Source organism: Varanus komodoensis, unplaced genomic scaffold (assembly GCF_004798865.1).
Source record: "Varanus komodoensis strain SLA01 unplaced genomic scaffold, ASM479886v1 scaffold20_1, whole genome shotgun sequence".
NCBI lineage: Eukaryota > Metazoa > Chordata > Lepidosauria > Squamata > Varanidae > Varanus > Varanus komodoensis.
In genome coordinates this window covers 9,136,987-9,164,622 of record NW_025335587.1, presented here as the reverse complement: position 1 = coordinate 9,164,622, position 27,636 = coordinate 9,136,987, and the positions used below count along the sequence as shown (strand labels likewise).

General features: G+C 41.3%; 1 protein-coding gene across 1 annotated transcript in view; it reads right to left on the bottom strand.

Moving 5' to 3' along the window:
• Window positions 1–6,806: 6,806 nt before the first annotated feature.
• Window positions 6,807–27,636, bottom strand: part of PATJ (PATJ crumbs cell polarity complex component) — a 186,254-nt gene continuing 165,424 nt past the window's right edge. The window contains exons 40-44 of the mRNA XM_044430263.1: window positions 27,401–27,523; window positions 25,505–25,609; window positions 15,828–15,931; window positions 12,863–12,986; window positions 6,807–10,761 (exon numbers count right to left, since the gene is read on the bottom strand). Coding sequence (XP_044286198.1) covers window positions 10,615–10,761; window positions 12,863–12,986; window positions 15,828–15,931; window positions 25,505–25,609; window positions 27,401–27,523 — 603 coding nt within the window. The 3' untranslated portion in view covers window positions 6,807–10,614. The remainder of the gene's footprint in view (window positions 10,762–12,862; window positions 12,987–15,827; window positions 15,932–25,504; window positions 25,610–27,400; window positions 27,524–27,636) is intronic.

The window sequence follows — 27,636 nt, the reverse complement described above, 5'->3', positions numbered from 1 at the left end:
CAACTGAGACCTGGATTCTGCTAACTGTGGCTGTCAAGGAGTCTTTTGCACAAACAGGGCTCATGCCTTGAAATGCAGCAAAGACAAAGAGTTGATCAGGCACCACTGGAGCAAGAGGAAAACACCTGCTCTGCACTCAGGCAAAAAGGGAGGCAATCAGCTGTGTGGCACTGCGAGAAAGGAGCAGCGATGGCCTCCATGCCCTCGTGTGCACATCAGAGGGAAGCCCCATCGCGCGTGAGCCGTAGGGTGTGAAGCAGCTGCGCGGGTGTGCCCAGCTGGCAGCTGCAAACCTCTGGTGTTGCTCCACCAACTTCCATTCTCACTCTGGCTTGCCAGAGAGGTGTCCCCTAGCTGGAGACTGCTTTGCAGGTGCTGAGTTGGGGACACCTCTCTGGCAAGCCGGGGCGAGACAGCACGGTGAGTGCCACCTCCCCCTCCTCACAGCCACTTGCCAGAAAGGTACTCGGGGGGGGGTGTCAGGTTGGGGGTGACTCTCTTGCAAGCAGGAGCAAGAGTGCGGGGTAGTGGGAAATCTGTTGAGTGACAGAGCTTTTAGTTGGGCTTTCTGGCTAGCCACTTGGCGATGGGCCACTCTCGCCAAGCAGCTCTCTGGTGCTGGCCTTGGAACTATGGTGAGTTGTGTTTTCTGGGTACAGAAGCTGTTGTGGTACTGAGAAACCAGACTACAGACTGTTCTTCTGTTCATGGTTTCGAAAAACCAAGCATACTTTGCTGAAATACAACAAGGGTAAAAACAAACCAAAAACCCACTGTGGTTTGTCTTGTTTCATGAACAATGAATTTCATTGGAATTAATCTGAACTAATCAGGAAGTCATCAAGTGTTAAGTGATGGTGTGGGGCAAATCCACATGGCTATATGGTGCTTCCTTACTTCAAATCACACCATTGGTTCATCAAGCCCAACATTGCATGAAACTGCTCTCCCAAGATTTCCACGCAAAGAGCTTTCCCACACTGAATTAGACACCAGGGACTGAACTGGGTGAAAAAGGGACCTCATGCTCTCCCACTGTACTTCTTCCTGACTGTACATGCAAAATGATTTACAGTATATGTGTACAGGAACCAGCTCAGTCTTATTGTGAGTGACAATCAACTCCTGCCTCTAAATGGCATCTGAACACACAGGGTATGAGCCAAGGTCATTAGATCATCTTGTGGCAAGCTTGGAAATAGGAGGCAGTCATATTTTTCATGTTTGCAACAGGTCAATGGAAAAGACAAAATGGACTTTTGCACATTACAGGATGGTGTTAACTGCCTGGTAAGCACACAACACTCAGGAATCTTAAATAACACAGAGCGCTTGAGGGGCAATTTTATCAATATCTCCAGGGCCTATCACAGAATCATGAACAAAATGTGATTATTTATTTTCTTTGGCTTTTACCTTATGCAGAAATCAATGCTTATTGGCTTAGAGTGCAGAAAGACGTTTAGTCAGCAGGACATTTTTTTCTGATTTCCAGCTCTGCAGCTGGGACATCTAAACAACTAAAAGAAGAAACTATCTAGTGTGGGGGAGAGAATGGGGAAGGCAAGAAGTGAGCAAGCACTTTGACAGCCCATCAGACCACTAAATGACACTCCCCAAAGCTGTCCATTTAATCTAGAAACTAAATTTGTTGTTGTTAGTCGCAAAGTCGTGTCCGACCCATCGTGACCCCATGGACAACATTCCTCTAGGCCCTCCTGTCCTCCACCATCTCCCGGAGTCCACCCAAGCTCACACCAACTGCTTCAGTGACTCCATCTAGCCACCTCATCCTCTGCCGTCCCCTTCTTCGTTTGCCATCTATTGTTCCCAGCGTTAGAATCTTCTCCAGGGAGTCCTTCCTTCTCATTAGGTGGCCAAAGTATTTGAGTTTCATCTTCAGGATCTGGCCTTCTAACGAGCAGTCTGGGTTGATCTCCTCTAGCACTGACCAGTTTGATCGCCTTGCAGGCCAAGGGACTCGCAGGAGTCTCCTCTAGCACCACAATTCAAAGGCCTCAGTCCTTTTGCGCTCAGCCTTCCTTATGGTCCAGCTTTCACAGCCATACATTGCAACTGGGAAAACCATAGCCTTGACTATACACACTTTTGTTGGCAGGGTGATGTCTCTGCTTTTTAGTATGCTGTCTAGATTTGCCATAGCTTTTATCCCCTGGAGCAAGCGTCTTTTAATTTCTTGGCTGCAGTCCCCATCTGCGGTGATCTTAGAGCCCAGGAAAATAGTTTCTTTTATTTTCCTGGGCTCCAAGAAACTAAATTAGGGCATGGCGATAACTACTCTGGCTAAATAGTGGATTCTGTGAGCTGCTCAACTTTGCCACAGCAATGTGGGCCTTGGTGGTGGCGGCAGCATCGTGTTCCTGATCCTGCCTTGCTTTGGACTGAGTCTTGACAGCTGCTTGCCCTTGACTCTGCACTGCTTCTGCTCTGACCCTGTCTTGCCAGGTACCGGATCCTCGCCTTCATCTCTGATGCCTTGTAGGTATCAGATCCTTGCCTGACCTTCTCTTTGCCTCTGGTTCTTTCATGCCCTTTTAGTATCTGATTCTGGCCTGTTCCTGATTCTGCTCTGCTTCTGTACCTGCCATGCCTTGTCAGTATGTAACCTCACTTGCTCCTGGCTCCATTTTCATCTTTGGACCTGTTCGGCCTTGCCACATATCTGACCCTCGCTTGTTCCTGACTCTGCCTTTGCTTCCGGTCCCACTGTGCCTTGCCTTTGCATTTTGCCTATGCCTCTGGCCCTGCTGTATCATGTCACAAATCTCTATCATCCCTGATGCTACAGCCATAGATATCTGCTGCCTCCATCTCAGACCTGAGGCAGGGTCATGGAGAAGTGGAGGAAAGGTCCCTGGGGGTGCATTCGATCTCCTCACAAGTCCTATGGACTTTGTTACTAAAGAGACTGAAGTAGGGCCTTGGGTTCTGTCAACAAAAACATCCAGACACAAGAGGCACAACAAAGGTGTTACTACACTGTGGTAGTTTGGGAGTTATGTGCAATCTTTGAACTGCATCAGCAAATAGTTCTGGAAAAAAATGGACCTTTTTATCATTGTATGTTTCTGCTCAGGTAGTAGCAGCAGTATTATTTTTAAAATGCTGTCTATTTTAAATTACATGTATAGCTTAAAATGTTGTCAACTGCTCCACCTACTGAAATTTTAGTGGAATGAATTACAGAACTACAGAAGGTATCATTTACCTCCTATTAAGAAACAATAGAGAATAAAACAGCAATAAGTATTTAACAACTGAAAACTTTGAATGCTTGACTCTTTCTTACTTGGCTTTATTTTAAAAGGGCTCATTTAATTTTAGTTAGCACACTGCCAAATTCGAGAGTTCTTTTTAGTGCAAACATTTGCCCAAACAGTATTTTCAAACTGATTAAAAACCTATATAAAATCTTATTCAAACTGAGAAAAACCTGCCATCCACAATTATTGTGGAATTATGTGCAGTTGTGGAGAAATTATGTGCACCTGAAAGCATCCTGTTGATTGTCTTAGAAACCCATAGTCTGATTCAGGGATTATTTAAAGCCTCTCCTGCAATTCTCTGTCCAGTTTATGTCTCAGTACAATCCCTCCTCCTTAGCTGCCTCTGCATGTTCTTGCAACACTGTACAAAGCCATTAAAAACAAAACACCAAGAAGCTCCACATGATTCTCTCTCTCTCCCTCTCTCTCTCTCTCTCAGCTTCTAGTCCCCACTCAGCTATGAAGCTCACTTTGGGCCAGTCACTCATTCTCAGCCTAAACTACCTCACAGGTTGTTGTGAGGCTAAAATGAAGCTCCTTTGGTTTCCCCACAAGAAGAGAATAGATAGGATATAAATGCAATGTAAGGATAATAGCACTTTCCACAGATACATAGAAACAGAGAAAGTCAGAAGGGGCCTTCCAGGCCATCAACGAGAGGTCGTTGAGACCCCACCGGTGTGGGTGTTCAAGGATAGGCCAGACGTCCACATGGTTGGCATGTCGTGAGCAGAGCTTGCTGGTGCCGGAAGTCAGACTAGATGGCCCGGGAGACCCCTTCTGACTCGCTCTGTTTTCTATGTTCCTGTGTTTTCTATCTAGTGTGACCCCCGGCTCCAGCCAGCTCTGCTAATGACATGCCCACCATGTGCATGTCTAGCCTATCCTTGAACACCCTCACTGATGGGGCCTCAACCACCTCCTGTGGAAGCCGAATACCAGTATTTCATAATTTTTACCTGTAAAAGCAGGTAAAGCCAAAATTTCAGGAGCCAAAATGCATTTTATGAAAGACAGAAAAACAGGTATGCAAGGCCCAGAGGAAAAGAATGAGAGCAGAAGGGTAGCAGAATCTGTAGTGGAAGCCAAGACGATGGAAGTGATGCGAAAGGATGGGGACCCTTCCAGATGTGACAAGGAAAAGCGTATGTGGGTGGGCATGGGGAAGCGCTAATTCAGTCTGAACGTTGCAGTTATGCAGGATATGATTGTGACTGAGAGATAGCCTGGCTACTTGCAAAGAATTGGTAGAGCTGATTCGGTTTTGGCTGCCTTACAGCCAGTAATGACCATCCCAGCCAGAAGCCTCAGAGCGCTGATTGTGACGTGGCTGATGTTGGGGAGTTGCATCACATTTGGCCATCTGCTGCTGGGCTGAGCCTCAGGTAACAGAACCAGAGGATTGAATTTCATTTTCAGTAAAGCCTACAGACTTCTGTCCTCTACCAAACAGGTTTAATCTGCAATTTTCATAATGGGTACCTGGTGCCGGGGCACCAAACAGGCAAAAGCCAGGAGTACATGCTTCTTTGCAAAAGAATGAAATCACCCCTCTTTCCTTCAATTCACTTTGGAGGAATAACTCAGATGTTCATTCCAGCCAGACCTGCTGCCCTAATTTAGTGGTACATCTACAAACACAGACTCTGTAGGCCTTGGGCAGCTTTCTTGCAAAATGGTGGACTTATTGGCAGGATTCCTGGCAGCATGCTTTAAAAAATTATCCACCAAGTAAGAAATCTATCTTCCAAAGTCCATTTTGCACTGAAATAATAATTTATTCAATTTTACTTGCTTTCCCAAATGAACCCAGATGATAGACCCCAGAGAGCATTAATGGCTCATAACAGGAGAGTTATGGATAGATTTCCTGCTTATCTGGCAGGAATGTTGCTTCATAGAGCTATAAAGTCAGATAAAATTGTCTCAGCTGAAGATGATCTTGCAATTCAATTTCATATAATAAAATTGCTTTACTATACAAAGTCAGAGTTAATAGAGAAGAAACCCCACTGTGCAGTTTCAGGGGTGAGGGAGGTCAATGTAACAGTATCTTTAAGGGCATATTCTTAAAACATGAACAGAGCCTAGAGAACCTATGTAATGTCCATCAAATATGATGAGGCACCACCTTCCACCAGGGCTGAGGGGACAACAGTCAACTTTCATTCAATCACCTTTTGCACATGAAACAGGAGTAGGGCATCTTGTTCTTCACCTAACATAGCAAAATGTCTTAGCTCAGCTGTGCCACAAGGAGTAATGCTCCATGCATGTGCCACCTCCCCTGTTTAGTAATGCATCTAAAATATGAGGATCAATATTCACTCCTGATTTAGAAGCCAAATCACATCAGCCTGATTCTCCAATCAAGCCTTTAAAAAAGCAGATGTGAGCAGCTCTAACCTCATCAGTTGGATTACCTCCTGGTTGGATTACTGTAATGTGCTCTACGTGGGGCTGTCCTTGAAAACGGTCCGGATACTTCAGCTGGTACAGAACATAGCTGCCTGGCTGCTGCCGGGGACTGGTCGTTATTCTCATATAACGCCAGTCCTCTACCAGCTACACTGGCTTTCAGTTGTAGCCCGGGCCCAATTCAAGGTGCTGGTTTTAGCCTATAAAACCCTGAATGGCTTGGGAACTGGATACCTGAAGGAGCGCCTTTTCCCTTATATGCCCTCACATCCCTTAAGATCTGCGGGAGAGGCTCTGCTCTGGGAGCTCTCTTTAAAGGAGATAAAAAGAACATCTACCCAGAGCAGGGCCTTCTCTGTGGTGGTGCCCAGATTATGGAATGCGCTCCCTGGAGAGGTGCGCCTGGTGCTGAGTTTATATTTTTTTCGGCGCCAGGTTAAAACCTTATTTAATTACTATTTTAAAAACTAATTATTTTATTGTTGAACAGTCATTCTTTTTGTTTTCGGTTTTTTGTCCTTATGTAATCTTTTATTGAATTTGTTATTTATAAAGATCATTTTATTGTTTTTAATTGTATGTATTGTGAGCCATCCCGAGATGCCAAGGCATGTTGTGACAGCATACAAAAGTTTTAAATAAAAATAAATAAATCAGAACTTACTTCCACATACAGACATTTGTACACTGTACCACTGAGTGCTAATATCAAATTTCTATCCAGGAGGAAATTCTTCAGAAAGCTGCTGGAAGGGTGGATTTTTGGTGTACAGAAGTAGCAGCCTACTTTTATACAAATGGCCTTTGAAACATTTGGGTAGGAAGACATCTTTGAGGAAAACTGCTAGTTAGCTGGAAGGGACCCTATCGGTGCCTATAAAACTAGTCAGATGTCTGTGGTGGAGAAAATGTAAAACTAGAAAACTAGGTTTTTGGTAACAGTAGTCATACTGTGCATTGCTGTAGATTCCTAGCTCTCCTATGTCTTCTTTCTCCATCTGGCAGCAGTTAGTTTTGGAAATAACAGCATGATCATTTTTCTGTGTGAAGAGAATACTGTTCCTATGTAAATTCAGCACATTACATATGTGCATAAGACTTTATTTTTATTTAATACATCAAGTATGATAAAGGAAATGTATCTGACAGCAAATCTTGAGTGTTTCCATTTATCTTCATGTCTAACAATTTCCTCCCTAGGGTAGCAAACCATACTGCAAATTTGTCTTTATCTTATAAGGATCCAGATATTACAGAACTGGCCAAAGAAGTGAGCAAATAATATACTTTTTTAAAAGCTGAGAATGGGAACAAGTATTAATAACCAAGAAAACATAGCAGCATGGCAAAATAATCGCATTATCTCTGAACAGCATTGTCATAAAAAAAGAAGAAAAAGATTTTACACATGTATGGAATTAAACAAATAGCTCCAATCCTCCCTCATTGGATATATACACCACATATTACTTCCATTGACTCTATATGTCTCACCTGCTTGGAAGTAATCATGGTTTGATTAAGTAGAAAGAATTTACTGGCATTATGGTTGACGTGAAATTTGACTAAATGGTCTTATTATCATTCCTGGTTAATGTCTAAGCAGCAATTTGTAAGTTGCCAGAAGGCAGCACTAGTAAAATCAATCACATCACAAGCATGTGTCTGTATTTAAAATACTATGCACAATTTAGAAAAAGCATGAATGATGTAAAACTTGTTTTAAAATGCACGCGGTTTTCACTGCACACAAAGCAAGTGGGCACTGTCCCTGTCTTGAGCTGCTTCCTCCCCACCCAGTGGCTGTGCACTGGCCATTATCTACTCCCCTACATCTCCTTTAAATCTAGTTTTCAAACTGGTTTTCCCACCTTGCATTTTATTATGTTAATCTATGAAAGTGCAGTGTGACAGGAATACAGGCACATTCAGAAGTGTTTGACATCATTATTTCCATAGCAAACCCTACACCTATCATCTTGGAATGTTATTTCTTATTATATCCCATTCCCCTGCTCAGTTTCCCACATGTTTGCCCTTACCAGTTGCATCACTTCTGGCAGCTCATAGCCATGGACTGCATGAACCACCAAGACCTTCAGATTTGTCTCTTCCATTGAGTTCCACAAGTATATAGTAAAAGTACTGCTTAATCCTGAAGCACTTGATATTTGTGGCTCCTTCCACTAATCCATCCAGAAGGACAGACTAGGTAAGACTTCTCCCTTAATCTGTTGTAGGGAACAAGAGCATGCCCACCTGCTTCTCCTACAAGCTGCATTTGCCCCATCTCCTTATGTAATGACCAGCTGGCCTTGGCACATACATGGGAAGACCCGAGTAACAGGACCTGCAACCATGGCCAACATGGTATTTCATGCCATGAGCTGTTTTCAGGCATCACATTCCTACAGAGGCATGCAAGGACACATGCACTCTTTGCCAGACTAAGGGAAACATAATGTTAAATCCACTTAAACCTTTCATTATTTCTTTAATCTTCATAGCACCGTACACCTTTCTAGTATTATAATATAAAACAAGCATTAACATCTTGTTCCTTCCATTTGTATCACCTGGGTTCCCAACACTAAAAGAAAATTCCATTCTCTCACCACATTTTTGTTTTAAAGTTTTTGTTCCTGGGGCTTATGATGCCTTTAAGAACAGATGTTAACAGCGATGTAGTTATCTGGAAATATGCGTTCTGTGCTAATACAACGTGAATGTATGGATAACATCATGATATGGTTTCGTCACTACCTGGTACAGAACATAGTTATATGTAGTGGACTCAGGAGTTTCCTGTTGCTGATCTGTGCTGGTTGGAACGATACAATAAAGTTGTTGAACTTCTGGACTGTTACACTCTCAAAGACTTCTATAGCAGCTCAGTTTCTGTGCCTAGCTGCAATATTCATCCTTCTCCAGTATACCACCATAGTTATGTGCAATACTTATCTCACTGTAACTATGCATCTTATGCAATTTTATTTTGAATACTGAAACATCTTATTTTATGATCATACATAAACAAACATACAATATGTTTCACTGCCTTTTTTCCTTTTACAGAAATCCGCAGAATTATTAAACATACAAAAAGCTGATAGCCACCTCCAGCCCAAAAGCATAATATGAACTTTATTGAAGGAAGGGAGCACAATCCACTGGACAGTGTTCCTTTGAAGCCCCATTATGCCCTATGGAACCCCCATTCATCTCAGTCTCTCTCAGTGCAGGAGGCCTTCCTGTCAGATTGTGCACTTTTGATCTTTTACATATACATCTCTTCTTTCACCACATCACCACCAGTTAACCTGTAGCTTGCAGTGTAGCTTTGGCAGCACTGCAGTGTGTTACACAGAGTGCAAATTAGGAACAGCAACCATGTGATCTCTCATTTGAGCTATAAAAAGAGCAAAGTATCCCAGTACATAAGCTCTACATTCCTTGTATCAGAATAATGTGCATATAAGGACAGCTGCTCCCATCCAATTTAAAAGAATGGTTACAACAGTTTAAATCAGGCATTTTTGGTCAAGATGAAACAGAATGATCATTAGCTTTTGCTTGAAATATTTGGAATAGTTCAAAATAAGCTTGTATGTTCAAGTTTGATAGGGGTGTGCAGCAGAATGCCACACATTGAGAGAAATAGAACGCCTCCAGTCATTAAAGTGTTATTTAGTTTTCTTCATGAGCCTGTTTTTGTTTTTTTTGTTTTTTTCTGCATTTCTTACAAATATCAATAACATTAATCTGCACACCAAAGACTGGGTAGAAATCCTTTAAAATCTTTTAAATCCACTTTCAGGCACTATTCATGGAATACCTACAATATATTCCAATAACTTAATGCACTTTGTGATTAGCTAGATCCAAACATAGCACGGAAAACAAAGACATTATCCTAATAAGACAAATCACTTTTCTTTGACTACAGCTTCCTAATCTTAGATCAATTTAGCACATATATTTCATTATATTTGTTCAAGGCGAATGCTATTGCATTCTAACTGAATCATACTGAAGAGATGTTTTCTAAAGCTGCAGGCTTCAGACATACTTTGCTTTGTCTGCTTTGTTGACCGAGGAGACCGCGTACCACAGAATTGGTCATGGGTTTTCATTGTAGTATTCTAATGAAAAATACTAAGGAATAGCCCTATTTTAAATGAAGGCGCTTTCTTCCACCTCCATGCAGTTAAGCTTTACACTGTGCAAACCATTTAACACAAATCTCCAAAAGGTTCTAGACTATTCATCAGAAGAATTCTTGGAAGCCAAACCTGTTTAAACACAAACAACGTGCAAACTGAAGCAAGGGTGAAAATTGAGTCATCATACTACAACATACATATATCTACCCAGAGCAATTAGACAGAGAGGCTGGCATATCATCATTAGAACTCCATATACAATTAATTTCCCATAGGAGGATTTGATATTTCATCATTTGGAGCCTCAGTAATTGAATTATGTTTAAATGTTTTCTGGCACAGCTGAAAAGAGAATTAATATAAGCAAACTGTGAATGAGATGAAAAGTCAATCAGCATTTACTTTCTCTTCATCAGATGGAATTCAACAATAAACTACATTCCTTTCTTGTGTCTATGCTAATTCTGATTTCAGTTATTATATTTCCTACTATGGGGAAAGCAGGAAATAGGAAATACATTCAAGGAAACCAGGGGTTGAGGTTTAATGATTTCATAATTTGTTTCAATGGCTAGACAAAATGAACCTCTAGAATGAGTATAGCTGCACAGGCAACATGATTAACATGTACTAACTGTAGCTGGAATTGGGTTTTCCTCCCACACAGGACTGCATACTGTTTTATAGCAGCTGTAGCGACACTCAGAAATAACTGCATCCAGCCCAGATTGCATGTGCAGCAAAGATCATGACAACACTGTCAGTGTTACAGTCCCTTTCTGGCGCTTCAGAATAGCTACAGCTTGCTCATGTGTCACGCCCTCCAGAGTTTCTCCATTAACAGCCAAAATCTGATCACCACGCTTCAGTCTGCCATCATCTGCAGCTGCTCCCTGAAAAACAAACACAAACGGTAAATGAGAGGTCAAGCAATTTTATTGGGCTTATGTACAAGGAAAAGGAGAAGGAGGGGATGTTTGTGTTCAAGCCACTCTGAACAATATCCCTGCTTTTTGGATTATTTGTAGCAGTTAATGCTCCAAAGCTTTCACAGGGACTGAAGAATGCAGCAAATAAGATTTTGCTCTAATGTCCTTCTGGATGGCTGCCCCTAGACCAAAACGTGCCTTAGATTAGGAGAATAATTGCTCAGTTTTTGAATACAGTTTTTAAAAAAATACGCGTAGCTCAACTTTCACCAACCTGGTGCCCTTCAGATGGTTGGCCATGATTATTGGGGCTGGTGGGCCAACAAACTGTAGGGCACCAGCTTTATTTAACAGCCTGTTTAACCATTTGATAATGTGTTATCCCCATTACATAAATTGTATCACATCTGGATCTGGTCACAAGCAGATTTTCTCTGTGGGGTAAACATAGGAGAGGAAGTTGCAATTTGTTTTATTTCAGCCTCTGCCACTGCTGCCACCACAGGTGTTGGCTGAGAAGGTCAGAGTTGCCAGCTTTACAAGTGAAGATACTGTTTGTGCTCTGTATTTCAGCAGGTAGAGATAGCCTAGAAAAGCAGATCGTCTGTGGCAGGTGCCCTCTGCCTCCAGCCGGACATTCTGGACAATTGCATGTGGAATTCTATGCTGATCTTGGCAACTTATAAAAGAAACCCTTAAAAAAAGTAATTAACAGGTATGCTCTTGTGATACTGGAACAACAGAAACAGTCGATCATGTTCTCTTATATTGCAGCTTTTATAGGGAATGCAGAGAGAAATGGATCAAACCTTTAATAACAGATCCTTACTGGAATAATTATTCCACTTTGGTATCTGATTGTTTAAGGTATGTATGTTACCAGAAATGTTGCCAATTTTTTAATGACTGCAATGCAGATTAGGAAAAAAGTGGCCGCTCGCTTGGGTGGAAATATTGTATAAATTGTACTTGTTTTAACTGTGTTTTAATTTTTCTACTGATATTATACCTTTTTGTTGAACTTTCTGCTCTGTGATCATAAAATAAAAACTACAACTACTACTACTAGCACTACTACTTCAGAATTGCTCTTGAACAGACAATGAAAAGAAGTACTTTGCGAGCGGGGTCCCACTCTTTCCTTCATCTTTTCCCTCCTTACCACTGAAAAAATAAATTTGCCTGCAGGCATGCTAGTCCATTCGCAACTCATCCTGTCTCCACTTTTGCACGTAACAGCATATTTAAGAATTTCAGTATAGATACATATGTACAAGAAAGGGTTCTAATTCCAATTTCAAATGCTGTATACCTCAGCAAAGATAGAAATGTCAATAAGAAATGTACACAATTCCCCAAACTTGTAAATAAGCAAGCAAACAAGAAGCTTGCAATGTAATGCAAAGAACATCCATTGGGAAGGTAAAACATGCAAATACTGATAGCAGTGAACAATGAGCGGTGTTCATGAAATTTTAAAAATCAACAAAAAGCAACATGCGGGTACACTCCAAGTCCTCTAAAGGGAGCAAACAAACAGGCAAACAATGACTCTGATATCAGAGCAAATTAAAACTACCTGATTGTGATTAAAGTAAACATTTTAAAGTTGAAACCCTTGGATACCTTTCTTCTGGGATGAACAGAAGTTTGTGGGATCAGGGTAGAGGAGACATTCATTGGGTTTAAAATGTGGTGGCCCCAATCCTATTAAACATGCAATTAATCAGCTGTAACCATGCAATTAATATCAGGTTTAGATCAACCCTCAAGTGGTGTTTTTACAAGAAGAATGGACCTCATCCTGCAATCCTAACCCTCAAATGAGAGCCTAGGAGTACTTTCAAAATGCTATAGGAGCTGATCATTTAAGGGCAGTCTTCACTTAGGCAAGCAGTCCATAAGCATTCGATCTGAAAGGGATGTCACTCCCATTTGTTAGAGGCCACAAACTTGAACCTGGATCTTTTCCCTATTTCTTCAGCTTGACTATTGCAAATGTACCTTGGAGCAGTTATATGATTCATCATTAAGTTTGTTGTTGTTGTTGTTGTTTTTAAATTACCTTTGCAAAAATAGTCTTGACATAAATAGGGAGGTCTCCATGAGGACTTCCGTAGCCTCCCACAATGCTAAATCCCAATCCATCTGAGCCTTTCTCCAACACAATAACCTTAGGTTGAGGTGTTCTGAAAAACACAGCAAATGCCACTTACAACACTGCTTATTTATAAAGTTGGGGGGTGGGGGACCTAGCTCAGGTTGCCTCATACCTGCAGAACAATGACTCTAGAGCAGAATGGCAATGGCTTTCCAAGGTTTCAGGCTGACATCTTTCCCTGCATGCGAAGACCTCATGCTTGCAAAGAATAAGCTGTACTATTGGACTACTGAGCCTCTCTATGAATCACCAGGGTACTTTTCTAATAGGACTGCCACTTTTCCCCCTACTTGGCCTACATTGCCTTTATTACCTGCAGAAATCTGCAAGAGGAACTTTTCATGTCCCTGAAATCTAAAACAGGAGAAGTTTAGTGATCTCTACAGTTGCTAATAGCCTGAGGATCCAAGCATGGAAGGCATTCACCAAGCAGGTGGCAGCAACAGACAGTGGAAGCATATAAATTAACTCAGATCATTTATTCGGAAAACAATTATTACTGGCAGGAACCTCTATAACAGTGCACCTTCCATGATTGCTTCTACCCAGCTTGCTACAGGCAAGGGCTAGTTTATCTACAGTTTTTTGAGTGCTATCAAGGTGGGTTACTACTCAGAAGATTCAGCCTGCAAAGACAGTTTTGTCTGAGATGCTTTCATTGCTCTTGGTCCCTGGAATTCTGCAATTTGATTTGCAGTGTGAGGGAAATGATTCTTATCTGAGAAGTGATGTCAATAGATAATGGCAGTTACTGTGACTAGGTTGAAGTCCCACTGAAGAGTTCTCACAGGCCAGATGTGAGAGGAGATCCCTAATGATTGTATAAACAGAACAATGGCAGCATAGGATAATTTTTTAATCCCAACAGCAGCGGTAACTCACTTGCTGATGTAAAAGCTTTGATGTTCATTCCACTTGCAGAAAACTAACAGTAGAAATTAGGCCTTAGAAATTAGAAAAAATATAGCACACATATTTCTGGGTCGAACTTGCTTGAACAGGACAGGAAGTCATTGCTAGGAAATCATCAAGCACCATGAGAAAAATGTTGCTATTGCACAAGAACAGAGGTGCAGGGATAGCTTACATTGTTGTGAGTGCTTTTATAATGATTTGCATTAAGTACTCCAGTTCATGAATCAGAGAGATAAAAGGTTAAATTAAAAACAAAAAGTGACTTCATGGTGCATGCATCTTAAAAAATTTCCCTGGAAGAGCACTGAAAGACATCTCATTTAATTTCGCTAAAGACAGATTATGTAGAATTGCAGTTGTAGCTCATTTTAAGTGAAAACACATCCAGACAGGACCAGAGACAATAAGACAACATATCAGTGGGAAAACTCAAGAGGATAGTTTGACACAACTCAGTCAAAAGAACCCGAACAAGAATGTCACAATGGCCTGTAGCATATTTACATGCAATGTGCTGTTGGCTATTCTGTCCAAGAAGAGCCACTGAAACAGAAATATTTACATTATCCACAGAGGAGAGTGGGGTGTTGGTGGTGGAGGACAACAGGCTCATCAATAAAGCTTATCAATTGTTGACATAAAACTAGGTAGAAAAGAAGGAAGAATGAGAACAAGAGTGTGCTTGATTCATGTTCATGCAATAACAGGGTTGGCCTGTATCCAGAAAATCATCTTATCTCCTCATACTTGGGCAGGATGTTTTATAGCCAAATGTAAAACTAAAAAAGAACAGTCTGCAAAACTGAATGAAGAAAAGTACAATTATGCCATCCATACTTCCTGGAAACAGAAAATGTACACACCATTGCTCATTCACAGGGGGCCTGGGGACGCCTCACCCACTGCAGTTTTTATTTTGAAACTTTCTAGCAGCTTTGTATGGTGCTTCTCAGTGGCAAATTTATTTCCAGGGTGGAGTTCAGCAGCCTTAGGTTACTTGCATAACATTCAACATGCATGAGGAGGGACGTGCCGCTAAGCAGAGAAGGTCCTATATATACCCTAACCACAGGAAGTCCTACTGCTTTCCTCCTCTTTCTTCTCCCTCCACAGGCTCACCCTCCCACGAAATGGGATGCATCCCCTGCCTCAGTCCTCTGTCCACATCAGGAGGACCTGCCACACTGCTTCTCCATTGCCAGCAGGGTTCTCCTGAACTGCTATATGGTTGCCAAGTGTGGTAGCAATGGGAGAAGTAGGGATCTTGCAGCGGTGCTGTCACTTTGTTTTCCCCTGCTGAAACATCACAAGCTGAGGCTGTATACTTTCCTCCTGCTAGCCATTGACAAGGTCTGGAAAACCTTTTTGAACAAATACTGGAGTCTGATTTTCTAAAGTTCTGTAACAGGCATTGCTTATGAAGAATTGCTAGATAAAGAGGCCTGAAAATTTAAATCATAAACCATGTGCACAATACCATGGGTATCCTATTAGGACAAATAAAACAAGGGTAAGTATGTTATAGGGCTGTTTTAAGGGCTTCTGTTATAAGGACAGCTCAAATGTGTGTGTATGTGTGTATATATTTATCAAGACTGACCTGGAAAAAAATATAACCTGAACTACCAAAACAACACCACTGTATTATATGTCTCATACCACTAGAAACCCAACTTAAGTGAACACAGGTTCTGATAGAGTTTATGTGATTCAGAATTTTGCATTTGGGAAGATGGTTGAAGCTCAGATTGCCTGACAACTTAAAAGTCCACAGCCACCTGCAGCACACTATAAGGGATAAAACATGCATTCAAAATCCGAAAGTAAATTATCAATCAGATTGATCACAGGAGCAGTGCTTTGTGCTGTTCACCAAGAGCATCTGCCACTTCTTTTCAGCTGCATGTTGCATCGTCTAGGGTATTCAAACCATTAACACAACAGGCATACTTACTCTGGGTCTTCAGCATGGTGCTCTGAAGGTGGACTAAAACTGGAGCTGGCAGTCATACTCTCTAGCTGGCTTGCTATGGCACTGATGTTGGTGTCAGCTATGACCTACAGGGCAATATATGATAGGATATTAGCAACTTTGGCATTGGTATGCGTAGCAAATGAGTTATCCTAATAGGAAAGGGGACTTAAATTGTTGGATGAATGAATACATGAAATGATAGAAGCATCCAAGATAGTAGCCAGGTTAAAACTGAGTGGATATAAATTTTATCAGTGTCTAGACAGAAGACTGTTTGAAGCCCTGTATAATCTGTTCAGCTTTTCAAAGGAAGAGCTGAAAAATTGTTCAGGAGCACGTGTTTATTCAAGGATAGATTTGAGCGCCCCTAGGACTTTTGCCAACATGGATACATACATGAACAATGCCCTCCCTCTTCTAGACTTGAACAGCCAGATGGAGGGACTCTTGAGGCTCTGGAATCAACACCCTATCTAGCCCTTTGCAAATCGCTGCAAGAATGTATTAAGCACATTCTTTGGCTGGCACAAAATGAACAAATATTGCTCTTTCTGGTTGTAAACACTTGCTACCAAAGAAAAAATATGGTTTGTTTCATTAATGAACTAAATCTATGACATCTAAATTCTAAAACTGCACAGCATCACTTTTGGATCTACAGTATTTACACTAATTAATCTGACAATATCTTGTGAAGACATCCACCCTATTTCTTATATAATTTAGCACAAAACATTTTCTTTCTGTTGCATTAGGTGCTTTTGTTACTGTTTGCAATACACTGAAAAGCAGAAATAGTTGCAGTTTTTTTAACTGAATTTTCTATTTTAACACCATGCTTTCCTTGTGTTGGAAGAGTTTTTTGGTAGGGGATTGGTCTAATATTTCATTAACGTTCTCTGATTTTATAATGTTCTCCTGCCTCACCACTTCTAAATTTTACCAGAGACTTTGACTTCAAATATAGCCATCCCAAACTAAACCTTTCATTGTTGTTCTTTCAGTCCTTTTTTTAGAATGTAAAATACCTTTGGTTTTAATTGCTTTGCTTTCCAAAGAACTATAACCCGCTTATTCAGCATCTTTATCCAAAACTAAGAATTCTTGCACCATTTTGTGTATTCATATGAAAATGTGCAGAGAGAAATAAGAGCCCATTATTTAATGAGAAAGGTGGAGAAGATAAAATAACTGGAGATTTATGGCACAGTCATATGGGAATGTCCATAACCATCTCCTCTGGAAGGATTATGGGCATCCCATGCAGGGTGGAAGGAGTGTAGGAAGGATGGATGATTTGAGATGTCTAATGTCACAGTGTGGAATGAAAAGGAAAGGGGCTGAGGACACCTCATATCTTGGTTGTTCTGGTCTCCTCCCTCCCCATCCCCAGAACACCCCCAAACCCATTCCCCAAGGTTGCTTTTCTGGCCGTGGAAAAACAGGTAGTGCAGTTCCCATGCTGACCGTGCTGAGGGGCAGGGGAAGGCACTTGAAGTGTGGAGTCTCAGCTCTGACAGTGAAGCTGGGACTCCAAAAATTCCTAAGACCTTTTAGGTGCCACAGAGTTGCTATGTTAGTTGCACAAACTACAGATACGCTTTCTTGAAAATGATCATGTTTAACTGACCATTTTCATTATGAATTTGACAGTGCTCATTATCTAAAGCACTGCTCTGGCATACAAAAGAAAATTGCATCCACGTAAAACTCCGACTAGTCTAAGCTAATGTAAGATTATTCTGTTGCCAAGTATTCAGTAGCTTAACATAAAGAAAGACAGACAATTCCTAGCAGAGGAAACAGTAGAATATGTATTCGGACAAGCATTAAGCAGGATTGACCCAAGTGGAAATTGAGAAAAAGCAGTGAAGTAGTGTAGTTTTCAAGGCTTATCAGAGTACATGCAATACACATGAAATTATCCCAGGGAGTATCACACTTGGTGTCAACATCCATATTGGCTCATATCTTCATCCAGCTTCCAGCTTTATCAGCATTTCCATTTTCTGCCTCACAGTCAAGGATCCAAGCAAGTGCCCCCTCTCAAGAGAAATAAGCCTGTTTTGTAAACCAACCTATGAGCCAGGCTTTCATCTTGACAGACATTTTTCTCTGTTCTGTTCCTAGTCTACTACTTCTTTGGGAAACTGATTCAGGGAAATATTTAGAAGCCAGTAGGAGATCACTGCTCTAGAGCAGTGGTTTTCAACCATAAGCCTGTGGACTGGTGGCAGTCCGCAGGAGATTTCCTGCGTCCTGCTCACCGGAGACTGGTGCAGGGGCTGGCTGTGCTCTACCACCTCTTCCTCAGTTGGCATCACATTCACGGAGGGTGTGCCAGTGCCATGGGGGGTGAGAGGGCAGGGAGGGGAAAGATGGTTTGGCCAGAGCCGGCTGGGAACCATGCTGCGTCAATTTTGGTATTGTTCTTTTGTTGGCATTTTTTGTTGCTTGGTTTCTGGTTGTTTTGAAGAATTTTAATTTTTTGGTATTGTCTTTATAAACCAATGCACAGAAAACTGTATTGTGTATATGGTGCCTTTTCTTTCTGCCTCAGTGGTTCTCAAAGTGGTATTTTTGCCAATTCTCAACTGTGGAAAGGTTGAAAACCACTACTCAAGAGCACCATCTTTAAAAAGGCCTTTTGTTTCTGGGAGCAGTTCTTCAAAGCAGCCTGGAAGTAGAGCAGCAGAGATGTTTGCCCATTGCTTTCAAGAGCAGACTTCAGGAAAATTGGATTGGCTCCTCCGTTAGTTGAACTATTTACTGATTTGGGATTAATAAGCTATCTCATTTCTGAGCTGACTGATGAGATCCAGACAAAGCACATCCATCTGTAATGTGTCTTCTAACTCAGTGCAGAATATAGACCAGTTATAATCTGTGTGAAGAGCCTATGCCAAGAGGTAGAACTAATGCTGGGTTTCAAGTGTGATCTCCTGATCCTAAATACTTTTTTATAACTTTTCTATACCATGCCTTCACAGATGTGTCAGGGCAGTTTACAACAGATTATAATGTACAAATATAATGTAAGTAGAATGAGACAGACAGACCAGATTTAGGATCACAGACTTTCTAATAAGCTTGCTCCAGCACTAAAATTATACATTCTTTGTAAGGGAGAATGTAAAGAATACTGTGATAAATATTGTGATTTCTAGCAGGAAGTAGAATGGCAACATCATTCATATTCCCTCCTTTATTTTTTAAATAACAAAACCTGGCAAGAGAGCATATCAATATCCACCAATCTGTAGTTGGCAGTAGGAGCACACCAGAGTTCAATCACCTTGCAAAAAGCTTATCCTTATCTCATTACCACACCTGCAGACAGAGGATTAAATTAAATAGCAACATGCAAACAGCCAGCAGGGATGAAATGTTCTCCTGGGATCCTAATCTCTCATTTACAAACAGCACTACTCTTTTGCCATCTTGTCCAGGACATATCGAGAATAGGCCTTTCCACACCAGTGGATATAATTATCTGACCTTTCCTAGCCAGTTACCATGAGGAAGTTTAACTGAAAATAGAATTACTTAATGGTGTGTCACTCATGATTATCAGATTGATAGAATGAGCCATTTCTGTGTGAAGCCATCACCGTGCAAGTGCAGTTACTTAAAATGAAATATAGCCATTCGTTCTTCATCATGGTCATTTTTTGGGGGAGATATTGATACAGGGGTATACATAAGGCAAGTTGAAAGTGACACTCTCACCGACTTTTAAAATTAAGAATATACTTAATGCAATTTTTAAAGGTATAGGAACATTCCAATAACCAAATAAAATATGAAAGATTTAACTTTAACTTAAGATTAAACTCACATCCTTGTCTTGACTAGTTATTATTAAGTAGGCATCATATTGCCAGGGAGTGATAGTAAAACACAAATATTCCACAACCTGCTTTCTTGAAAGTGCTGGTCTAACACAGTCTGTGAAGAGCAAACTTTAAAAAAAGATTTACAAACCAGCAAAATTGGCTTTTGCACCATTATCAGAAATCAATCCTATATCCTAGGGCAGCGATGGCGAACCTTTTAGAGACCAAGTGCCCAAACCGCAACCTGAAACCCACAAAGTGCCAACACTAAAATAAAACCTGAAAACTAAGGTTTTACTTTAGAAAAAACAACTCATAGAAAGTCCAAGCAAATAAATAAATAAATAATATATTTGCCAGCACACTGACCGGCCAGGCAAAAGCTCAGATGAGTCGCAGCCAATGAGTCATTCCTTTCTGAGCAGGCACATGGCCCCTGTGTGCGCTGTTATCTGATGCTCGGCTGCTGGGATGATGCTCAGGTGACTTAGCTCCCATGTTCACAGAAGGCTCTGCATGCCTGCCATGGCATGAGTGCCATGGCTTTGCTACCACTGCCCTAACCGTACCCTGGTGCACACCCCTAACCCTAATATAGGAGTAAAGTTCCACTGAAAAGGGGGCAATTTCAAAAAAGCCTTCGTTGAGTAGCTTTTTCTGCACAGCTCATCATTTCTGCCCATTCGAAACACATTCCAACCACTAAAAACATAGCAGGACACCTCGTTTCTCTAGCCCTAACCCTACTCTGGTGCACACTCCTAACCCTAATATAGGGGTAAAGTTCCACAGAGAAGGGGGCGATTTTGAAAAAGCCTTCCTTGAGTAGCTTTTTCTGTGCAGCTCATCATTTCTGTCCATTTGAAACACATTCCAAACATCAAAATCACGGCAGGACACCTCGTTTCTTTAACCCTAACCCTACTCTGGTGCACACCCCTAACGCTAATATAGGAGTAAAGTTCCACAGAGAAGGGGGCGATTTCGAAAAAGCCTTCGTTGAGTAGCTTTTTCTGCACAGCTCATCATTACTGCCCATTCTAAACACATTCCAACCATCAAAAACACACCAGGACACCTCGTTTCTCCAACCCAACCCTACCCTGCTGCACACCCCTAACCCTAATATAGAAGTAAAATACCATTGAAAAGAGGGCGTTTTTTGGGAAAGCCTTCCTTGAGTAGCTTTTTCTGCACAGCTCATCATTTCTGCCCATTCTAAACGCATTGCAACCATAACAATCATACCTGGTCACCTTTTCGAGCACTAACCCAGTGATGGGGAACCTTATAGTGCCCGAATGCCCGAACTGTAACGCAAAACCCACTTATTTATTGCAAAGTGCCAACACTGCAATAAAAGCTGAAAACTGAGATTTTAGTTTAGAAAAAATAATTCACAGCCAGTCCAAGCAAATTCATATATATCCTTGGCAGCACACTGACCGGCCATGTGAAAGTTCGGATGAGTCGCACCTTTTGAATTGCAGCTCATGACGACATTGCCTGGCGCCACTACTCCTTTCTGATCATGCGCATGGCCCCTATGTGCGCCGCTATCCAATGCTTGGCTGCGGGGGCGATACTGGGGTGACTTGACTCACGTGCCAAGAGAGAGGGCTGAGTGCCTGCTCTGGTGCGTGTGCCATAGGTTCGCCACCACTGTCCTAGGGCATGGGAATCCAACCTCAGGTTCCAGCATGGACACCCCCCACCCCCTGCAGCCATCTGTGAAAGAAGCAGGCTAGCTGTTCTCAGAGGGTGTAACAACAAACTTGCCCAGGTTGAAGAGGGTTCCAGTGGATGCAGTGGAGAGTGGAGAAGCCGGGATCTGCAGAACTCTGTGGTCTGTTGTCTGTCCCTGACCACTGCCTGAACAGGAGCTACATGGGCTCAGAGGCCTGTCTAGCCAGAGGTTCTGTTCCTGAGGAAGACTAGGAAGCAACATTGTTGTCTCCATCAGCCTCCTGCCCTCCTGGCAACAACCTTTCTGGGTACAGGATTTTCAGAAGTCTCTATGCTAATGGAAGCCTTTCTGTAATGGGCAGCTGTCCTATAGGACTATGCCCCAAAGTACTAATAGAACAGTGTAGCTGTACCACAGGGACTGGAAGACAATCTGGTCTTCCAGAGGGAAACTGCTTCCATCCACAGAAGGGGGATGGAAGTTATTTCCTTATGCAGAAGTGGATTTGGCCCTGACCCTCTGGCTGTCAGTACATTATTTTCTAAGCTAACTATGTGATTTGACCAACTGTTTATTAACAACAATGTCTTTGACTGAGAAAGCGACCATACACCCATTCATCTTTCCACCCTGGCTGATTTGGAGCTCCAACTGGCTCCAAGTTATGCCCTGGCTTGCTCAAAGTATGAGAGGATGTTTCATATGCACAGGACGCACATTATTTATGTTAACTTACAATTATTCTGTTTGGAAGTCATGGTAGGCATGTGGTGGCAAATAACCCGTAAATTGCAGGCATGCACACAATGCCAGATTGGCTTTCTGCTTGCGTTAACAATCCTTCAGTGTCACCTTGAAGAGTTGGTAATCTACACAGGACATAGCTTGTGTGCAGTTCAGGTGTGATGCATGTCCGCCAAATTTGTGGGTTAATTAATCCAACAATATGGTGTTGGATACTGCTGTAACTGCTTAATGGGGCTGTCTTTCAAATCTTACCAGCCTCTGAAGGGTCAGTGTTTAGTAAGATATAGGGTTAGAACCTCCATTCCTAGGGACATGTCCATGTCTCAGTAAAACCTTTTACTGCAGCAACTTCAGAAATTAGCCATAAGCTTGTACAATACCAATAAAGACCCACAATTTGTAATGTGGTTCCTTGACAACAATTAGTTCATGAGCGTCATGCCCCCACCCCCACTCCATTCAGGCCTGTGTTCAGCAGACAGAGTGAATCCAAATAAGTTCACAGGTCCAAAGAAAACCAAATGTTTTCCAGCACATTGTTTGCAGCAAAACAATATGCCCGACCGCCCTTTGAGATCTGCGGGAGAGTCCCTTCTCCAGGAACCCTCCATGAAAGAAATTAGGAGAGTAAGTACTCGGAGGAGGGCTTTCTCTGCGGTGGCGCCCAACCTATGGAACTCACTCCCCAAAGAGGTCCGCCTGGCTCCGTCGTTACTGGTTTTTCGGCGCCAGGTAAAGACTTTTTTATTTAAACATCATTTTAATTGTTAAAATATATGATCTGGCCAGGGCAACTTCTTCTTCCTTCTCTTTTCCCCTCCTATATTATTTATTTACTTATTTTATACTGATAATTATAATTTTATATTATGATGTTTGTGACTCAATGTATTTTTTGGTATTTTTGTATTTTATGGTAATTTATTATGTTCTATTGTATTTCAATGTATTTTATTGTGTTGTAAGCCGCCCCGAGGCTTCGGCAAGGGGCGGCAAAGAAATGTTATAATAATAATAATAATAATAAAAAAACCTACTGCTAGTTGCTATGATTTAAATACAGGACAGTGGCTATGAAATACCATTACTGGAAATCCTGGAATGAAAACCTCGCTCTCATGTAGTTGCTATAGTTGCTATGTCTTACCCAATGTTTCTGACCTGCGCCTCTTTAGCTGAGGGAGATCCCTCTCTTGCAGCAACCATGGAAGGAGAAGTGGAAGCCTCCACTGAGGTCAGGTCCACCAGCTGTTTGGTCCACACAAGAACCCTGTCACATAGGTTAGGTTTCATGGCCAAGAGGGGACTAGAACCTGGATTTCCTGGGTCCCAGCCAGCATTCAAACCACCACACAACATTGGCTATCCCAGCCTATACACACTGATAGCACATTTCATTCAGCCAGATTACGATTTATTGCAGTGCAAAGGCATTTATGCCTAAGAGCAAGACCAGGGTATATGAAAGCTATTTACAAAATGTCCTTCATTCAAAATTTCCCCTGACTTTGCAGTTTTACATTCTTATCTTTTTGTGGAACATCACCAATGTATTGGCCATCTGACAATGCAGTGTTTATTATTTCTGTTATATTATATTCTGGGCTTTGTTTGAATTGTCATATAATTGCATTTACTGCAATTTCAGTTCATTTCTCTCACTTAGAGGTAATTGCTGAGCCCAAATACACACATGCATTGATTAAATCACAGTGCAGAAATCAAGCCTAATGTGATAAGGGTTAAGTTGGTGCTTTGCACCTTATTTTAATCAACACACCTATGCATTCACATGCACCACCCCACTGCTTTTAGGTGGAGGGATATATTGAGAAAATATAAACTAATCATATCTGCATAGTGAGATGTTCACAGAGTATTTTTCACTGTGTGTTCAGATTCTGATATACTATCCCATTTTAAAAGCTTTGCAAAATGAGTTCAATGCCACCACAGTGAAATATTTAAGTACAAAATGAGAATCAGTTCACTACATAATTATAATTTCACCTCTGGATTAGAGGTGTTATAGAAAAACAAGTCAAATTTTACATTCATCTAACCAATATATTAAACAGGGAAACATGTGAAAGTTTTTCCCAGGCAAGATTTAATATTTTTCCTTCCATGATATCGGAAGATAAGTTGTTAGGAATTCCAATCAAATTGAGATCATTCCCCTGCATTTCTGGTGAAACTGAGGCTATTTCTCATGTGTTGTTCTATTGTGGTTTCTACAGACAATTTAGAAATAATTGTTTAATCTCCTCTCAGTGTCATCACTGGGACATTCTGATGAATTTTTGCTTGCCTTTCATTGGGATGGCTCTAATGTCAAGGTAATGTTAATGATTGCTAGATGAAATACACTGCTATTAACAGCAGATTTTGAATGGTGGCAAAGTAAGCTGTACTCTCATTGTAAATTACGTATCTTCCCATTATGTTGTTTTTATGGTTGATTGTCTAATACATAATGATAATAATGACTTCTATAACCTGTCAGATATCGGCTCTTATTTTTCAGTTGGTCGTAGCCTGCCATGATATCTGCAGCTGAACTCCCTTTAATGCAACCCAGTGAATCCCAGCTTCTGCCTTGAATGTACAAAGTACAATTCAGCATAATAGTGGCAGAACATTAAGCACATTTCTACCTCTCTCCTACTGAAATTATTAGAACTTAGACGTGTTTAACTTTATTTCATTTAATTTTCACTATATCCTTCCTTAAAAAGTGTCAGAGCAACGTGTGCGATCTTTAGTCTGCAAGGTAAGTCAAGGTTTATGATGATCATGGTCTTTCTTTTCAGACAAACTGTTGGCATTCCCTATAGATCAGCCAATAAAAGAAAGTGTCTTGCAATTTACATGCAGAAAGAGAGAACATATTAGTCAGGAAAACATCTTTCCTTTCATCGTCCCAAATTAAGATGATAGATCAACTGGACAATCCAAGCACTGCAGCTTGGTTGATAATCCATCCTGGATAACTCTACAAAACCCACAATGCCATTTCTCTTGCTCTATCTCTTTGAAAAATGAGGAAATTAATTTGATGAACAGATCAATCAGGATATGTAGCAAAAGAAAGGAAATCATTTTTGTTTTAATGGTGACAGAAATGCAAAGCAGTGATTTTTTTCATGTGTAGCATGAAGTCATTTCTGCCACTTGTTACAATTTTATAGAATCATGCTCACAGTTTGTATGGGCAAGAATAAACCACTCTTGAATGACATAATTTCTTGCTTTCATTTTGCATAATTCACTCCAGCAAGCAGCCTGTTGTGTTCCGATGTCTTCTGCCAGTGACGTTCAGCTTTTACCTTAAAAACATCATTTATCTCTCCTTATGCAGCTGCATATACAATTTATCATCATACCTGCAGGACAATGCTCCCAAAAGCATTCTTCAGTAGATTGACTGCATCAGCATGGGACAGCCCATCCAAAGGCTCCCCATTAATGCTAACAATCCGATCACCAACCTAAAAGGAAGAAAAGAAAGCATGATAGCAACAGATAAACTGGAAAAGTGTTCAACCTTTCTTGCAAGTTTGGTTCTGCACATCCACATTTCTCAGTTACAGAGGGTTAATAGAGATTTACTGCATTTCTACTGATCATTGAGTGTCCTTCATAGTGAGGATAAAACACTCTTCCTAGGTACCACAAGCCAAAAGTGAGCAGTCATTTTGCTCAGTTTTGGATGATACATCAGCTGTATCTGTTGCTGGTACAATCAGACCTGGCCATAGTCCTAGCTGCATTTCCTGTTTAGAGTACTCTAATGTGTTCTACCATGGGCCTGCCTGTGGAAATTGCTCCGGAATGTCAATTGGCGGAGAATGCTGCTACTAAAACCTGACTGGGTCAATGTGCTGGAACCATGTGCCGACTCCTTCACTTCCATACATTTTGCAAATGTGAAGGCAAGTTTGGGGATTTGCTGATATTTTCAGCAAACTGAGAGATTTGCAAACCAAAATGAGATTCTTATGCATCTGTAAATGCACGATGTACCTCAACATTCCATGGCAAAGCATTTATGTGAAGAATCTAAACTGTAATCTGGGGCTTCCACACCATTAAAAATGACAGGATATGCAGATATGAATATTTGCTTTTCTTTCTTTGAAGATTTTTTGGAGTATGTACCATTATTTTTCTGAATAACTCTGCTGAATATCCCAAACACTGAAGGATGAATGAGATGATCTTTGCCACACTGAGCATCCCTGAGCCTGAAAAGCACAATGACTCTGACTGCTTGCAGAAACAGCTGCAGGCACTTGGAAAGAACCCCTTTGATTTCACAGGCTGAATATAATACATGGGTGTGATGACTTAAATTGTTTCCCTCCAGTGATAGCTGTGGACATGGATGTTCCAGGTCACATGAATGCTTCCCAGGCAAACCCCACAAAACACTGATTCAAGAGCATTTAGAATGCCTGAGCAACAACTCTTTTGATAAAAAGAACTCATTTCTCAGGGTTCAGAAGACTGGGGTCAAGGCCAGCTCTTCAATTGGGTGTGCTGCCTACTCTTCTCTCTGCCTTCTTGGAATGCCTGCAAAACTCCTCCTCCAACCTTTCATTTGCAGCCTTGGAGAGTTAGCCCACACAGTTCTCTCTGCACTGGCTTCAAGGAGGGGAGAAATTTCTGAGCTAAGAGTTTCAGCTCTAACCTCAGAGTGAGTTTCATAGGTTAGAACTGGGGCTCTGAAAAATTCCATGGCAAATTAAATTCTGCCTAGAGGCCATAGGATTGTGAGTCCCATTTCTTAATACAGTATTTTTACAGCTAAGGAAGATGAAAGGCACACATGGCATTTTCTGTCTCATGGTACAGACCAATTTGTCAGCCCTTGGGATCTACCACTTTGTACTCTGGGCTACTATCTGCTGCTTTGCCTCAGGCTGAAAGTTTTGGGGGCCAGACCTGATGAAGAGATAATCAGTCTAGATACCAAAAGCTTAATTTTCCATACAAGGCAACCCATACTGGTTTAAAATAAATTCACAGAAGCAGTTCATCTTTTTCCAGGCCCCTATGTCTGTGGAAAAGACAGATTTTATGACAATAGAATATATTGCAACACAGTACTCCATAATTGTTCTTAAGGAGTTACTCACAATAATAAATAATAATGCTATTAATCAGTAGTGAGAAACAACCACCCTTCACAGTTGTAAGCAGAATTATGCATCTCAATATCTGCAAAAAGCTGCAGCCAAAAATAGTATATATGGAAATAACATGCTGCTTTCACTTACTTTGAGTTTTTGTGTGCGTGCTGCTACTCCACTGGCTTGAATCATGGCAATGAAGATTGGAATATCTCCCAAAGGGCTTCCTTTGCCACCAGCTATACTGATACCAAGAGCATCATTTGGACCCTAAAGAGAGAGATTATTTTATTGTCACAACCATTCATTTTGGCATAGTTCAAATTTACAACACATGCACCACCTGTAGACTGTAAAACATAAAGCCAGGCATGACTATGGTT